The sequence below is a fragment of the Hippopotamus amphibius genome, chromosome 1 (assembly GCF_030028045.1).
Source record: "Hippopotamus amphibius kiboko isolate mHipAmp2 chromosome 1, mHipAmp2.hap2, whole genome shotgun sequence".
Classification (NCBI taxonomy): domain Eukaryota; kingdom Metazoa; phylum Chordata; class Mammalia; order Artiodactyla; family Hippopotamidae; genus Hippopotamus; species Hippopotamus amphibius.
Genome location: NC_080186.1, coordinates 14,866,202 through 14,884,955, shown reverse-complemented (window position 1 = coordinate 14,884,955; position 18,754 = coordinate 14,866,202). Strand labels below are relative to the sequence as shown.

The following is an 18,754-nucleotide window of genomic DNA, read 5'->3' as shown; positions in this document are numbered from 1 at the left end:
TCTATTCAGGTCTTCTGCCCATTTTTTGATTTGGTTGTTTTTTTGATATTGAGCTGGATGAACTGTTTATATATTTTGGAGATTAATCCTTTGTCTGTCGATTCGTTTGCAAATATTTTCTCCCATTCTGAGGGTTGTCTTTTCGTCTTGCTTATAGTTTCCTTTGCTGTGCAGAAGCTTTGAAGTTTCATTAGGTCCCACTTATTTATTTTTGTTTTTATTTCCATTATTCTAGGGGGTGGATCAAAAAAAATCTTGCTGTTATTTATGTCGAAGAGTGTTCTTCCTAAGTTTTCCTCTAGGAGTTTTATAGTGTCCGGCCTTACATTTAGGTCTTTAATCCACCTTGAGTTTATTTTTGTGTATGGTGTTAGGGAGTGTTCTAATTTCATTCTTTTACATGCAGCTGTCCAGTTTTCCCAGCACCACTTATTGAAGAGGCTGCCTTTTCTCCATTGTATATCCTTGGCTCCTTTGTCATAGATTAGTTGACCATAGTTTATCTCTGGGCTTTCTATCCTGTTCCATTGATCTATATTTCTGTTTTGGTGCCAGCACCATACTGTCTTGATCACTGTAGCCTTGTAGTATAGTATGAAGTCAGGAAGCCCGATTCCACCAACTCCATCTTTCCTTCTCAAGATTGCTTTGGCTATTCGAGGTCTTTTGCGTTTCCATACAAATCATAAAATTTCTTGTTCTAGTTCTGTGAAAAATCCCATTGGTAATTTGATAGGGATTGCATTGAATCCATAAATTGCTTTGGAGAGTATAGTCATTTTCACAATGTTGACCAAACCCTTTCTTTTCATGAAGATAATGCATGGCAAAGCAATAACTTTCATCTCTGTTGACTGAGCTGCACATAACCAGTGACAAATCTCAAGACATACCAGAAACTAATAAACTGAAAAAATGTTACTTGGGCTCCCCTCCGGCCTCTCCTAATTGTCAACTGCAACTCCATTCTCCATTTACACAGGTTTGACACCCTGATGACTCCTGCTCACAAGCCTGCATTTCAAGTTCTGTAAACATTACTGCTGTACTGTCACCATTACAACTGTCTCCATGCCACTCCTTCTGCCCCCATCTTAGTTCTGGGGTCCTCTAACCTGATCATTTCATTTTTGACATGACTTTGCAATAATATACTAATACATCCTCTGCCCTCATTCTGGCCCTTTCCAATTCATTCTCCTCATGCTACTTCAGGGATTTTTCTGAAATCAGACACTCAACCACGTCACTCTTCAGCTTAACACTCTCAATCGTTTTTCTCAATGCTACACAAACAGCCATACAATCCAGCAATTCCACTCCTAGGTACACACTCAAGAGAAATGAAACATATGTACATATAGAAACTTGTATATGTGGTCATAGCAGCATTATTCACAATAGCCAAAAAGTGTAAACAACCTAAATGTCCATCAACTGATAAATGGATAAACGTGGTATATCTGTACCACAGAATATTATTTGCTACCAGATTTCAATACTATCCAAAGCGATGTAAAGATTCAATGCAATCCCTATCAAAATCCCATGACATTTTCTGCAGAAATAGAAAACCCATCCTAAAATTCATATGGAACCTCAAGGGACTCTGAATAGCCAAAATAATCTTGAAAAAGAACCAAGAGACACATTTCCTGATTTCAAAACTTACTACAAAGCTACAGTTATCAAAACAGTGTAGTACTGTTAGGACTCAGAGCTTTCACTGCTGTGGGCCCAGGTTCAATCCCTCGTTAGAGAAGTAAGATCCTGCAAGCCTCATGGTGCAGTCCGAAACAAAAACAAAAACAAAAACAAAAATAAAAACACAGTGTAGTACTGGCATAAAGACAGACGGATAGACCAATGGAATAGAGAGCCCAGAAAAAAACCCTTGCCTATAGGGTCAAATGATTTTTGACAAGGATGCCAAGACCATTCAGTGGGGAAAGGCCTGTCTTTTCAACAAATGGTCCTGGGAAAACTGGATATCCACATGCAAAAAAATGAAATTAGACCCCTTATCTGGCTCCATATACAAAACTTAACTCAATACGGATGAAAAATCTGTAAGACTCTAAGAGGACACAAAGGGCAAAAGCATCTCAACATTGGATTTGGCAAAAATTTCTTGGCTATGAAATCACAGAAAATATATACAGTGGTCTCTGCCTCCAGTTCCTGGCAGAGAGCTCCTAAATCCTTTAGAATCTCCTGGGTGATAGGCGGGTCTTTTACTCTAATGCGGCAACTCTTGGTGGGCTCCTACACAACTGCAGGATGAGGGCTGATCACCAGAAAGACCAAGCCATGCTTGGAATTTTCAGCCCCATTCTCCAAGAAGGGGAGAGGCACTGGCGATTGAGTTAATGCTTAATCATGCCTTCCTGATGAAGCTTCCAAAAAATCCCAAAAGTATGAGGTTCTGGGAGCTTCCAGGATGGTGAACACATCTATATGCCAGGAGGAAGGTGGGTGCACCCCAACTCCACAGAAACAGAAGCTCCTGCTCTTGGGACCCTTCAGGACCTCACCAAATGTATCTCTTCATCTGGCTGTTCATTTATATTCTATAGTATCCTTGGTAATAAACTTGTAATCTAGTAAGTAAACTGTTTTCCTGAGTTCTATGAGCTATTCTAACAAATTATTGAACCCTAGAAGAGAATCATGGGAACCTCTGACTCAGAGCCAGTCACTTAGAAAGAAGCCCAGGTAGCCATTTGGATTTGTGATTGACATCTGAAGTGAGAGTATTAGGGGACTAAGCCCTATTAACCCATAGGGTCTGTGCTGTCTTGTTAGTGCCAGGATTGAACTGTGTTATGGAACTCCCAGCTGGTGTCAGAGAATATCTTGGTATGGGAAATCCACACATCTGACATCAGAAGTACCATGAGTATGAGAGCAGAGAAGCAGAGAGGTTTTTTTGGTTGCTCAGACACCAAAAGCACAGTCAACAAAAGAAAAAACTGACAAACTGGACTTCATGAAAATTTTTAAATTTTGTGCAGCAAAAGATAACATCGGCAGAGCAAAAAGGCATCCCACGTCCATCGGAGGAAATATCTGCAAATCATAGGTCTGATAAGGGATTAACATCAAGAATATATAGGGACTTCCCTGGTGACACAGTGGTTAAGAATCCGCCTGCCAATGTAGGGGACACGGGTTCAAGCCCTGATCCGGGAAGATACCACATGCCACAGAGCAACTAAGCCCATGCGTGCACCACAACTACTGAGCCTGTGCTCTATAGAGCCTGAGCCACAGCTACTGAGCCCACATGCCGCAACTATTGAAGCCCGTGCACCTAGAGCCCATGCTCTGCAACAAGAGGAGCCACTGCAATGAGAAGCCTGAGCACCAAAACTAAGAGTAGCCCCTGCTCGTCACAACTACAGAAACCTGTGCACAGCAAGGAAGACCCAACTCAGCCAATAAATAAATAAATTTATATATAAAAAAAGGAATATCTAGAGAAATCCTAAATGCAACAACAACAAAAACAATTCAGAGACGGACAAAGGACTTGAACAGACATTTCTCCAAAGAAGATACACAAGTGGCCAATAAGCATATGAAAAGATACGCTCAAATCACTAATTAGAGAAACGCAAATCAAAGTTACAATGAGATACTACCTTACATTGATTAGGATGGCTACTATAAAATTTTTTTTTAAAAAGAAGAGAACAAGTGTTGGTGAGGATGTGAAGAAACTGGGACTCCTGTGCAGTGTTGGTAAGAATGTAAAATGGCACAGCAACTGTGGAAAACAGTACGGCAGACACTCAAAAAATTCAAAACAGAACTGCCATATGATCCAACAACTCCACTTCTGGGTATATCCAAAAGACCTGAAAGCAGGGTCTCCAAGAAATAGTTCTATAACCATGTTCATAGCAGCTTTATTCACAATAACAAAATGCAGAAGCAACCCAATTATTCATCAACAGGTAAGTAAGCAATATATGTGTGTATAAATACATTGTGGAATATTATTCAGCCTTAAAAAGAAAGGAAATTCTGACAAGAGTAAACCTTGAAGACTATGCAAAGTGAAATAAGCCAATCTCAGAAAGACAAATACTGTATGATTCTACTTATCTGAGGTACTTAAGAGTGGTCAAAGTCATAGAGACAGAAAGTAGAGTGGTGGTTGCCAGGGTATGGGAGGTAGGGATAGGAGAGGAGAGTTAACTGTTAACTGCACACAGAGTTTCAGTTTTACAAGATAAAGAGTTATGGAGATAGACGATGGTAATGATTGCACCAATTGTGAACGTATTTAATACCATTTGATGGTACACTTAAAGATGGTTAAGGTGGCGAATTTTCAAATTTTTTAATTTAAATTAAAATTTTAAAAATTTTATTGAAATATAGTTGATTTACAATGTTGTGTTAGTTTCAGGTATACAGCAAAGTGATTCAGTTATACATATATACATACATATATACATATACACACACACACACTTTTTCAGGTTCTTTTCCAATAGGTTATTACAAGATACTGAATATAGTTTCCTGCGCTATACACTAGGTCCTTGTTGTTTACCTATGTTACATATAGTACTGTGTATATGTTAATCTCAAATTCCTAATTTACTCCCCCCATAAGACAGTAAATTGTTATATGTAATTTATCACAATAAAAAAAAAACAACTGAGGGGAAGTACTCCTCAAGGCTATGAGGATTAAATGAGATAATGTAACATGCTTATTATTAGCACAGGGTCTGGCACATGGTAAGTGCTCAATAAATGGTAGCCATTATCATCATTCCCCAACAGAGCCAAAGTCTCCCTCTCCTCTAGGATGATGCCTGGACAGTTTCTGAGGCCTGAAATGCAGACCTCCACCCAGTCCACCCACTAAACACCTACATATTCTCTAAAATGAAATTCAACGTCACCACCTCCTTTTCACATTCCTCAAGAAGGTAAGCCCCTCAAGGGTAGGGCCAGTGCCTATTCATCTGTGCACCCTTCCATCCCCCGCACCTTTCCACAATGCCTTGTATTAAATTGTTTGGGGAAGTATACAGTAATGAATTACCATCGTGTATAAACTTGGAATACCGACTGTCAGACTTCCACGCTGCCCACAATAGCCAGGACGAAAGCAAATGTATTAATGATTTTAACTTATGATTGCTATCCTTCATTCACATGCCTACAGCTAGTATTTATCAAGTGCAGGTAATGTACTAATCACTTTATAGGATTATCTCATTTTTATCCTTACTTGTAAACAACTACCACTTTATAGTTAAGGAAACTGAGGCACAGAGAGGTATTTATTGGTACATTTCTTTCTTTCTTTTTTTAAGCTCTTTATTGGAATATGATTGCTCTATACTGTTGTGCCAGTTTTTGCTGTACAACAAAGTGAGTCAACCGTATTTATACATATATTCCCATATCCCCTCTCTGTCGCCTGCAACTCCTTCCCTCCCTGCCTATCCCAGCCCTCTAAGTCATCACCCATCATCGAGTTGATCTCCCTGCGTTATGCAGCAGCTTCCCACTAGCTATCTATTTTACATTTGGTAGTGTATATATGTCAATGCTACTTTCTCACTTCATCCCAGCTTCCCCTTCACCCCCCACCCTGTGTCCTCAAGTCCATTCTCTACATCTGCATCTTTATCCTGATACATTTATCTCTAATGCAAAAAATCAGGCACAAGAAAAGGAAAGGCAGGCGAATGCTACCACAGTCCATTAAATGGAATACATTTTAGGGGCTGCTTATAAATGTCCATGGCTTGGGGACTTCCTAGGTGGCGCAATGGGTAAAAATCCACCTGCCAATGCAGGGACATGGGTTCGATCCCTGCCCCAGGAAGATAACACATGCCGCAGAGCAACCAAGCCCGTGCGCCACAACTATTGAGCCTGCGCTCTAGAGCCCGTGAGCCACAACTATTGAGCTCATGTGCCGCAACTACTGAAGCCCACGCGCCTACAGCCCATGCTCTGCAACAAGAGAGGCCACTGCAATGAGAAGCCAGCACACCACAATGAAGAGCAGCCCCCACTTGCTGCAGCTAGAGAAAGCCCGTGTGCAGCAACAAAGACCCAACACAGCCAATAAAATAAATAAAGTAAATTTATTAAAAAAAAAAATGTCCATGGCTTGAATTTTTCCTTAAGCTTAATACACCTGGCTTTCAAGGACAGCCTTTTTCAGGAAAGCATCATGGCGTTGGGCAACCCGCCTCTCAACCACATCTCCTTCCCCTCTTTTAGATTTCCTGGCCAATACATGGATTATTAAGACTAGATATTCCTTACTCTGGTCTCAAAGTGGGACTGAAATGTAGGGGGAAGGGATACAGCCAATTTTACAGTTTTTCAAGCTACGTTAAGGATTTCCAAGGCCTCCAAATGAATCCACAGAGTACTGGAATGAGATTTTCCTCAAAGCTTCCTCCAGCAAATCTGGGGCCCTGGCCTCTGTCACACAGACATCAACTTGGTCATGAGATGGTCACAGCCTGCCAGCGTAGGCCTTCTGCACTCAAGAGTGAGTTGTAACAGGACTCTGAAGGTAATGACAATGCTTCTATGACCTACACTTGCAGGGCTTAGAAATTCTCAAATTGCAGGGAAGGACCTCCATAAGTCTCATAAACTCTGATTTTCTCATCTCCTAGGATCTTATTTTCCCTGGGAAACAGAAAATAGATAAAACCTCCCCTCCAATCCAGAGAGGCAGGCACAAGGTGAGGGCATCAGCTCTGTCCCAGAACCTATTCAGCCTCCTATATTAGCACGATACTATGCCTTCTATTCTCATTAGCGAGAACATGCATCTTATTCATGTGCGTACACACAAAACTAACTACTCAGCATGTACGAGGAAAATATCAATCAATGGCACAGCCCTTAAGCCAAGTAGGAAAGAAAAACCGAGCATTCAATAAATCTGATAGAACTTAAAAATAAATTCATAAAATTAGCAAAAACCATTAATGATGCATTCACGTCATTATGTGAACTAGCATTCATATTTATGCTATTCATAAAATGTAATATTTTTCACTCCTTTTTAATTTCCTGCAGTAAGTCTTTGGCACTACCACTTAAACCAACATAACCCTCTACTTGTTTAAATAAAAAAGTGGTCTCTGGTTTATGTTTCTTGGTTGACTACTCCCAAATATTTCTAATACTACTTTATTATTAAGATTACTGACAATAATTTACATGCCCAGGTGAAATAAAAATTTGTTAAAAGTTCCAAGAGTACAAGGACACATGATCAAAGTGTGAACTGGCAGAAATTCACATGAAATGTACCCTACTTGGACTTTTAAAATTTAAATGCTAATTCATTCAGTTAATAAACACACTGAATAGCAAATACGGGCAGAGAACAGTCTACAAAATTCTCAGCAATACATATCATTCATTTAACAATAATCATTGTATGCCTCCTCTATGCCAAGGGCTGGGGGTCAACAGTGAACAAAACAGTCTCTGGTTCTCATGAAGTTTACATTCTGGGAAGGAGGGACAATCAAGGAAAGAAACAAACTGCGAATTCTAGATGGTGACAGGAGCTATTAAGAAAAATTAGTGATGTGACAGAGAATAAATAGGACACCTAGGAACTTCTTAAATGCTAACAATGTTATTATTATTTTTTAAAGACATTCATCTCAAACCTTATGGGTGAACTAGGCAATGCATATGGGTGGCAGTCACAGGAGTAAGAATACAGACCAAAGAGAAGGGTAAAAATGTGAGGGGGAGAAAGGAAAAGAAAGGAAGAAGAAGTGAAAGATGAGAGAAACATGTGTAATGAACAATGGCCTATTGTGCCTATTACAGGGAGGCCTGTGTTTTGTTTTGTTTCTTTGATTCAATGGGCTCAATACACGAGGTCAAACCATATTAGAAACCTTTTATCCTACATACTCCTATTACACACAAATAAACAGACACTTTAAAGCCAAAATACGGAGGAAATAAAACTGCTTTACCTATGATGGGGGGGGAGGGTGGTATTTATAAATAAATGTAGCTCTTCCTATAGGACAAAATCATATGAGGACATTACTCAAGCTTTAGAGTAAATCCGCGGAGAACAGTTTTTTAAACACCGTGTGCCTAAACTACATGCTTATGAGAGCTCTTTAACTCAGCTGTACAATATCTAGGCTGAACACAAGCAATTAAAATAGTCATTTTTCAGCAAATCAATAGGAAAACAATGAAAATACTTATAAGGTGCCAGAGAAGTGCTCCCCAAGGGAGCTGTCCATTCACCTTGACCTCCCTTCAGTCTCTCTGGAGCCAGAGAATATGAAATTATCAATATGCAGCTGAAAGCCTGCCTTGGCCCTTCTTCCCTGCCTACATCTTCTACAAAACCTCTGTCTTTATGGCAGGCTGCTGTTCCCTGAGTCTCCATTTCCATTTTGAAGTACTAGAAAAGCAAGCAGCCAAAGATGTTTAAAGAGTTCCATAACCTCGCTGCCTATAGGAATAGGAACTAACACACTCACTACAGAAGTGTTCGTTCCACAGTCTCAAATACCTCTTAGACAAGAGCCTCCCCAAATTACACTTTCACAAGAGCCTCCCCAAATTACACTTTCATGCTTCATTTCTCATATGCCCTTTCTTTAAGTCCATTACTTAAGGGACAACCCCCTCAAAATCTCAACTCAGCTTCTCCCTCAAAATTAAAAAACTCTTCTCAACCTCATTATCATTCTCAAATTCAACCATGTAAGCAGAAAAACAACCAAAATTATGAGCTTTTTTCTCGCTACAGTCTCTCTCCTGCCACCTCACATGATCAGTTACTAAGTCTTACATGTAATTTAGTGTAATGAGGTGCACATACACCCCTTCTGATTTACTTCCAAATTCTGATCAGCGACATCACCACTTAACCAAGTTCCAACCTTGGAGTCATCTTTATAAGAAATGAAATGAGGCAAAGTTAACCCAGCTGGAGAGAAGTTATAGACAACAGCATTTGTTGAGTTCCTACTATGCACTTGGCACTGTGCTGGCCCAGGAGGTGGGTATTACTATCCCCATTTTATAAATAGGGGGAAAAGTTTGAAGTTTCTCAAATATACCCATTCCTTTCTGGTCTAACAGTTCAGAATTTAATACTTCACATTCACAGTACCGTTAGCCTCCTCTACTCCCGATTTGTTCTATATAAAACACTGCCAGAACAATCATACCAAAATTCCATTAACATCGCATCAGTTCCCTGTTGAGGGGAGTGAAATGCCTTCTGTTTCTCTATTTGCCCTGTGACTGGGCCATAGCCCAGTACACATTTGTTACTTAAAACTATCTCTTGATTCCCCACTAGCCTCGACTTACTGAGCTCTGGGAGCATCAAATAATAGATTTTTTATAGCAGAGGTGCTGAATATGCAGAATGCATGTGAAGAAGCCAAAGACAACTCAAAAGCCTTCAACATAAAGTAGAATCTCTAAGATATTTTACAATTCTGACTCCACCCAAACCAGCCTTCTTTAGGGAGTAGGGGGGTGTTGAAATTAGAATGCCTGGGTTCTAACCCTAGCTCCTCCACTTTCAGCCACTTACCTTCTCCATAAAAGGTCAACCAGCCTCTGCTCAAGTTCCTCCACTCTCCCTGACTATCCAAGTCCAAGTCATTATCCAAAGCTCAGCTAAAGGCCCATTTCCCCCAGTCCACCACACCACTTACTTGATTTATAACAATAGCTCTACAGCAAAGCATCTGAATAACTCATTTTATTTTTTATCTGTAGTCATATATCACCATGCTGCATTTAGTTACTCCACCTGTGCGTGTATGCTGCACCAATGGCCCACTCATGAATGACACACACTTACTTCCTCAGGTGATCACTAGTGGCACAATATTATTACTACCACCATTTACTGAATACATAGTAAGTGCCAGGCATTGTGCAAGTATCTTGTGTACTTTTCTATCCTTCAATCTTCATAATCCTTTTAGGTAAATCCACCTCTTTATCCCCATTTCACAGTTAAGGAAGACTCTACATAAACTCACTCATTTAACCCTCAGAACAACTCTGTGACATAGTAATAATACTATTGCCAATTTATAAATGAGGAAGCAGGCTCAGAGAGGTTACATAACTTGCCTGAAATCACACAGCTGGTAAGTGGTGAATTCGAGGATGAAGGGGTAGCTGATAAATTACTTCATTTGTTGACTCATCCTCCACATTTTTTATTAAGCACTCTTCTGGGGGCTGAGGATACAGCAGCATATCCCTGCTCTCATATAGTTTACAATTTTATTTCTTTTCCAATATTTTCATTCAAGGGCACAATCCTAAATTCTCTTAAGTACTCTTTAAGGTTTCCATACAAAAATATCAAATTTAGATAACAAAAATTAGTACTGAAGAAAAGCACAATATTTAAAGCCAGAAAACCAGGGTTAAATTCCCAGTTTTGCCATTTATTAGGCCCTGGGCACATCCCTTCACTTGACTCTCAATTTCATGACCTGTATTAGCTTATGTATTAAGTTGCACACCAAGCAGAGTCTGGCACTTTGTGAGTTTCCCTCTTTCCCCCTTCCCACCAAGCAGTGACTTCATAAGTTGTGTCGTCACCGAACACATGTTAAAAGGCTACGCGGAGTTACGCTAAGAGTTGAAAAGTGACCAACCTCTTACTTTCCAAGGCAATTCTCATTCCAGGTCACTATCGCCATGTCTCCAGTTTCAGGTCCCAGACTACTCTGATGCCGATAAATCAAGTTACAGGTCGGAAATGACAGAGACTCATGGCAGGGCCTGGCAGTATCTATAAAACGCTCCCGACGACCTTCTTAGAAGGCACTTTTGATTCAGCAGGGGAGGAATGCGGCCTCCAGGCCAGGCTGCACACCCCGTGCGAGAGATGTGACACGAGGGAGAATTTCCAGCCTCTGACCCAAGGCTGTGCCCTGCATACTGCTTCAACTCGCAGAACTTCGCAGCTCGCCTGCCACCTGCCACCCCGACGCCCACCTCCTCGGAGCTGCAGCTCCACCCCTCCCACCTCGGGCTCCCGCCCAGGCTCCCGGGACCCGCGTCCCCAGCCACCCGACTGACCTCCCGCCCGGGCCCGGGCAGCTCGCCCGGGCTTGAGGAGCTGGAACAGGCCGGACGGCCTGACCTCTCACGAGGCTTCTCCTCCGCCCTCCGAGTCAGCGGAACCTCCAGCCGACCGCTCGGCTCCGGGACAAGGAGCCCCTTACCTATCTTCACGACTGCATCCGCCAAGCACCGGTCCCACTTCCTGCCGAGCTCTGAATCCGACATGTTCCCCACCCGCAGTTCCAGCTTTCCGGACCGTCGGGCCCCGCGCTCAGACCAGGCAAGTCTCGCGAGAGCCGCCGCCGTTCCCAGGCCCGGAAGACAGACGCCGGCGCGCCAGATATCGCGAGATGATCTGACTGCTTCCGTACTTTCCGGTTTTTTTTCAGTTGGTCGTCAAGGTGACGGGTTGCCTTGGAGGCCCGAGGTGACCCTGACCTTGGAGCGGCGCCTACCTAAGCGTGGCGTGGCTGACAGGTTTCCTAGGCGGCACCCAGAGCCGTGTCTGGAAGGTCCTTCCACCGCACCAACTCCCGACGTTGGCCTTGGAAATTCCCAGGGCAAGTGAGGGCACAGCGCTGGATTTATTCATTCATTTACCCACCTTGGATTTTTCTCCTCCCTCATTCACTCATTTATTGCAGTGGAACTCCCGCCTTCACCACTAACACAGAAATTGCTCTGGCAGAGGTCACCTATTGCCACATCCAGTGGACGCTTTTTGCCCTTTGTGCAGCATTGGACACACCTGCGCTCTCTTTCCTGCTCCTCCTTGCCTCAGCCTTCTCTTTCTTCATTTGACTTCTGGGACACCAGTCTTTCCTAATTCTCCTCCTCTGACTCTTCTCTTTAGGGGTCCATCCAGGGCTGCTTGTTCTCTGCCTGCTGCTTAGAGTGTTGGTTCGCTGGGTTCCATCAATCCCCTTTACATACTCTCCTCGAGTAATTGCAAACATTGCCAAATTCTGTGTTCAGATCAAGCATCTGCCTCAAGCTTCCTATTCGTAATTCGGCCTCTGTGCTTGGTGTCTTTGATTTTTGTTTTCCCTTCCTGTTCCCATCCTCCATCTTACCAACAAATGCAAATGAGCTGTCTCTTCTTCATCTGCACACTCCCAGTTCAGAGCACAAGGCCTTGGACAGTAGAATCTTCTGTGAAATATGTGAACTGAATTGAATTCATTTACCCATATACTTACTCATTTATTCTTGATATCTTTAATAGCAGAACTGCTGTTCTAGTCCTTGCTATGACAGAGCTCCTTCCTGCAGGAAAACTTCCATGAGCACCCTTCATCCAGCTCTCAACTGAACTATGTATCAGACTACATTGCAATTGTTTGTGCGTCTCTTGGATGTGACTGTGAGCTCCCTGAGACTGGGGGCTGTGCCATTTCTATATCCCTGATGACAAGCAGAGAGCCTAGTATATATTGGATTTTCAATAACTGCTTTTCGAATAGATGTAAGAATGAATGTATAAATGATTGACTGATCGATTGAGTTAGAGAAAAAAGTCTCGGTTTTGGGCGAACTTTATAGTGTAGCATTTGTGTTAAAAAAGAGAAGGAAATTTGACTTCACTAAACACTGATGTGTCACAAATACCACCAGGCATCTCATGTAATTTAATTTATCCTCACAGCAGGTTGAGATTAGTATCTTCATTTTCACAGATTTGGAAACTGAGTCTCAGAGATGTTAAGTCATGTGGAAGATACACAAGGTTCTGCATTGTGTAGATTTAGAAACAGACAGAGGCATTTTTATTGGATTCAAGAGAGTTGTAAACTTTTGTAGAAGGCAGAGAGCAAATTACGAAAACAATCAGAGGCAGATGGTATAGCCTGAATTTTGGAGCCAGCCTGTCTGGGTTCAGATCCCAGCTTTTTTCTAGTTTGTGTCTATTATTCTCTCTTTCCATGATTCCTTTCCCAAAATGATGCATTGTTCACTGCTGTATCCCCAGCCCTAGAACACTATCTGACACATAGTGTTTGCTTGATAAATATGTTGGTTGAATGAATAAATAAATAAAAACTCTGGAGTTTTTATAGTTCTTGGAGAACAAAGACCCGTGCAAGTGACAAAAAATATTTTTTTTAAATAGCAATTTAAAAAAAAACAGCAAGACATTCATTGTAAGCTTAGTTACATTCAAAGTGATTAAAAATAGATTTCTCAATGCTGGAGAAGGGAGTTACAAACATGGGAAGGGAAAAAGCTTGAAAGCATTTTTTGCTGTTGGATTGGAATTAAGTGTATCAGTATGAACTCATGGTATTTAATGTAATAGAGACAGATATAAAAGTGTGTGTGTGTGTTTCCCAAATCCTGTCTGTGGAGAGGGGCTAAAAGCAATGACACACCAGTAACAGTGAGCAAGTCTAGGCTTCTAAATACCATTCTCTACCTAAAGGACCCCGGGCTCCCTGGAAAAATGACTAAGACTCTGGGGCTCAAGCAGGGAAAATTGAAAATGACCCTGGAATATCTTCTTGTATCACAAAGTAAGGAAGTCATCAAAGGATGATAGTGTCATGTCAAAATGTTTTAGTAACTACAGACTGCCTAAAGAATTGCTTGGTTCCTAATTGGAACACTTTGTGTAAGTTAATATTACCATCATTAGGACTTCTCCCAATTGTATGGAGCAAATTTCACAAAGATAGGAGTTTGCATTCCAAATGGGTAAAGACTGAGTCTAGTACCAAAGCAATTTCACAGTAAGAGAGCCAGTATCTTTTTACACTGGATAGAAGAAAGGTGAAAGAACAAAAACTGGCACTTAAGTTGACTAGATTTTAGCCTCAACTGGTTAATCAACTAAACATAAGCTCTTTGTTTAGTTTACTAGGTTGTAAATCCAACTTCATTAACAACACAGATTAGAATATTTTATAGCTCAGCACCTGAATAAATAAAGGTCTTTTAGATTCCAGTATTTTTTTTTTTTCAGTTTCCCTTCAGCTAAAAACTAATTCCTTTCTTAAAGGGAGATTCCCATTTTTTGATTCATATCTTCTCTAAGAGGGGTCTTTTATCATTTTACCACTTCAGTAATGTGTCCAAAGTCAAACAGATACTAAGTAGCTTCCTTGTTTAGTTCCAAAGCCCAGCTGGCTGGCTGGCTGTTTGTGTTTTTTAACATGTGTATGTGTGAAATATAACAAGCATACAGAAAGGTGCTAAAAACATAAATACAGTGTAACGTAAATTATTGTAAAACAAACACTACTGGCATCTCAGAAGCCCACTCCCTGGTGTGTCCTTTGCTAGATTCTATCCCTCCCTCCCTGCCAGCATAACCACTGTTCTGACTTGTATGTTATTCATTTCCTTGCTTTTCTTTAAGTGTTGTTATCTGATTATGCATCCTTTAACAATATGGTTTAATTTTGCCTGGTTTTGAAATTTATATAAATAGAATCATACAGTCTGTATTCTATAGTATTTGACTTCTTTTGCTCGTTATTATACCTTATGATTCATCCATGTTGTTGTGTGTATAATCCATTCTTGACTCATTGCTATATAGTATTCCATTATATTCTATCCATGAATAGAATATAATGTTATTTTATTTTACTTTGTTATTAATTAATTTATTTATTTATTGGTTGTGTTGGGTCTTCATTGCTGTACACGGGCTTTCTCTAGTTTTGGCAAGCAGGGGCTACTCTTCATGGGCTTCTCACTGTGGTGCCTTCTCTTGTTGCAGATCACGGGCTCTAGGGTGCATGGGCTTCAATAGTTGTGGCTCGCAGGCTCTAGAGCGCAGGCTCAGTAGCTTAGTTGCTCCGTGGCATATGGGATCTTCCCGGACCAGGGCTCGAACCCGTGTCCCCTGCATTGGCAGGTGGATTCTTAACCACTGCACCACCAGGGAGGCCCCAATATAATGTTTTTTATTGAAATATAGTTGATTTACAATGATTCAGGTGCACAGCAGTGATTCAGTTTTATATCTATATATCTCTTTATATATATATTCTTTTTCAGATTCTTTTCCATTATAGATTATTATACTGAATATAGTTCCCTGTGCTATAAAGTAGGTCCATGTTGTTTATCTATTTTACATATAGAAGTTTGTCTCTCAATCCCAAATTGCCAATTTACCCCTCCCCCCTTTCCCCTTTGGTAACCAAACGTTTGTTTTCCATGTCTGTGAGTCTCTTTCTAATTTGTAAATAAGTTCATTTGTATCATTTATTGAGTCCACAAATAAGTGATATCATGTGATATTTGTCTCTGTCTGACTTCACTTAGTATGATAATCTCTAGGTCCCTCCATGTTGCTGCAAATGGTGTTATTTCTTTTTTTTTATGGCTGAGTAATATACCATTGTACGTATGTACCACACCTTTATCCATTCATCCGTTGATGGACATTTAGGTTGCTTCCATGTCTTGGCTCATAATTTATTTATTCTACTCTCCATGGATATTTGGGTTGTTTCCAGTGAGGTATTATTATCAACAAGGCTTCTCATTCTTGTACATGTATCCTGCTGCATATCAGCCTACATTTTTATAGGATATGTAACTAAGGAGGGCAATAGGGTTTACTTATCTCCCGCTTTATTAGATACTGCCTGCTTCAGCCCAAAATGACTGTACCAATTTACATCCTCACCAGCAGTGTATAACCACTCCTGTTGCTCCACATCCTTGTCAGAGTTGATTTTTTTAAATTACACTCTAAAATTGTTGCCAATCTGGTAGGTGTGTAGTGGCATCCTATTGGGGTAATCCTTGCTCTTTCAAGTGACTAAGCTATTCGATCATGTATTCTGAATGCATAATATCAGGAATGGGGGATTCAAATTGAATGAAAGCGTCCCTGGAAGAGAAGAGAAGATGACAGAGACAATTTGCAAACTTAATGCTTTCCAGCCTTGAAGCAGATATACTGGGTTGAATAGTATCCCCCACCACATTCCTGTCCTTCCTGGAACCTCAGAACGTGACCTTATTTGGAAATAGGATCATTGCAGATGTGGTTAGTTAAGATCAGATCATGATGGAATAAGAGGAACTCAAAATCCAAAATGACTGGTGTTCTTATAAGAAGAGGAAGAGATATGCAGAGACAGGCAGATACAGAGGGAAGATGGCTTTGTGATGATGGAGGCAGAGATCAGAGCTCTGTGGCTGCAAGCCAAGGAATGCCAAGGGTTGCCAGCGGTCACCAGAAGCTAGGAGAGAGGCATGTAACAGAGTCTTCTCTGAGCCTCCAAGAAGAAACTACCCCTGCTGACACTTTGAGTCTGGGCTTCTAGCCCTCAGAACTGAGCGAGAATAAATTCCTGTTGCTTTGAGCCACCCAGTCTGTGATTATTTGTTACAGCAGCCCTAAGAAACTAAACTGGCAGGGAACACACTAGATTGGAAATCGTGAGCGCTGGATCCCAGGCTACTCTGCCACTAATTGGCGATTACGTACGCATAGCAGCTCCCATCAGATGGGCCTCCCCATCAGCTCTCTCTCCCTTATACCATTAGTCCTAATGATGGTCATGGCTCCCACTGTTACTAACTCCAGGGTATTACATCATTCCTCTGGCTTTGTAAATAGTAATTTTACAAACTCTCCTCCACTTCCCTGTTTGAATGCACCATGTGTTTCCTGCCAGGATCCTGACCCTAAACCTATGAAAGGTCCTTGCCCCACTTCCATTCCCTACCTAATTCCATCCACCCCATTTGCCTCCTTCCTAAAGCATATAGCAATTTGCAATTATCTTCTCTGTTTATTTACTTCTCCCTTCTCCCCTCCATCACCCAACCCTGCTTCTCCCACCAGTCAGCAAGTTCCGTGAAAGCAGGAACTTCACGTTTCTCACATCACTACATCCCTAGTGCCTTGCTGTGTCTGGTACATTGGAAACACTTAAAGAATATTTTTTGAATGAATGAAGGAAGGAGGAGCAGGGATAAAGTCTTTTTCATGCTTACCTCCCCAGCGCTATCCACGCCAGGTACTCAGTGGTGCTCAGTTGATGGTCCACGTTCCCACACGGTCCTGTCTTTAGGGCCAGAGGGTCCCAGGGTGAAGTCCAAGTTAAGAGTCACAACCAGAGTGGATTAAAGCGTAGCTTTGTGGTCACTATTCTTTTTTAACCACATGTTTGAATTGACCTTAGAGGAAATGCTTGAAAAGGTGCAACTGGAGGTGCATTTTCTGCCATTACCTACATTTAACATGGATGTGTGAGACAGCGTGAATTTGAGGCAAATAGCATCACTGAACTGGTTTGGATTTAAGCAGGTGAACTGAGTGAGAGTTGGTACAAATGTAATCATCACAGCTTGAGTGTTAATATTTCAAAGGCCAACCAAAATCAATCAGACATTTTTCCACTACAGAGCTCCCCTGGCTAACTTAACATCAATTTGCCTTTGATTTTTGACCTGGATTATATGAACTCAGTCATTATGGGGTAACTGGATATCACTTGGCTATTCTGTGGGTTAATAAAAACTTAGGGAATGCATAAATGATTTCTTAGCCAATGCAATTTCTTTTTTTTTTGCAGAACATTATTTATTTGTTTTTATTTATTTATTTATTTAGGCTGCATTTGGTCTTTGTTGCTATGTGCCGGCTTTCTCTAGTTGTGGCAAGTGGGGGCTACTCTTCATTGTGGTGCAGGCTTCTCATTACGGTGGCTTCTCTTGTTGCAGAGCACAGGCTTTATTTAGGTGCATGGGCTCAGTAGTTGTGGTGCATGGGCTTAATTGCTTCATGGCATGTGGGATCTTCCTGGAGCAGGGATCAAACCCGTGTCCCCTGCGTTGGCAGGCAGATTCTTAACCACTGCGCCACCAGGGAAGTCCCACCAATGAAATTTCTTTGGTAGAGAAAGCATTTCTAAACATGGGATCCAAGGAGAAAAAAGGGCATTCTTGCCAGAAAATAGGCTGGGTAGCCTCTTCTTAATTTCTGTTCTCTCTCACAGCCAGAGAGGTGGGTGTCTTTGCCCTGAATTGGTACTTAGGTCTGTCTGCTTCTAAAGTCATAACGTTACCTGGGAGGTTGATGGATGTGTTTCAGAGGGTCTTCCCATGAATCCCTGAAGCATGCAAATCTTTATGTAAGAGTGTGTATCTTTTTTTTCTTTGAGTCTATAGCTTTCTTTGGATTCTCAAAGAAGGTTAAGAACTATTGACCTGGAGTCAAATACAGGTCTGGGGATGAGACCAGTCCCTCCAGCAGAGGGCAGTGGCTCCCACATCCACTGACCTCCTTGACCTCACGACATTGCATTAGCTGTCAAGAGATGGAAGAGGTTGAGCCAGGTAGGGCTGACCCAAGGGCACCAAAAAAGAACACCAACTTTTTCCTGTTCTTCCTGTTTGGTTGGTTTTGAAATCCCATTTCCAACCCCCAGTTGCCACATCATGGGACATATAGGCTCTCAAGCAGTGGCTCTGGGGAAGACTACCTTCGCCCATCAACTTCCTGAACAAGTCTGGAAGATTCTTCTCAAGGACATGTGTTTTTCTAAGCTTTTTTTGCTCCTTTGTCAATGCTGATTTCTCGCTTCCTTTGTGGACATGTTTGGACCACATGAACAAATGCTGATTCAGAGGTCATGGTTGGAATGCATTTTTCAGTGGCAATGTGAATGAACTGACTTTGATTCTCACTTGG

The 18,754-nt window shown here is 41.4% G+C and overlaps 1 protein-coding gene across 1 annotated transcript in view; it reads right to left on the bottom strand.

Annotated features, from left to right (window-relative positions):
* The window catches only part of MICOS10 (mitochondrial contact site and cristae organizing system subunit 10), a 34,122-nt gene extending 22,729 nt beyond the window's left edge, over nucleotides 1-11,393 (bottom strand). The window contains exon 1 of the mRNA XM_057706211.1: nucleotides 11,256-11,393. Within this exon, the coding sequence (XP_057562194.1) occupies nucleotides 11,256-11,319 (64 nt within the window). The 5' untranslated portion in view covers nucleotides 11,320-11,393. The remainder of the gene's footprint in view (nucleotides 1-11,255) is intronic.
* Nucleotides 11,394-18,754: the final 7,361 nt, after the last annotated feature.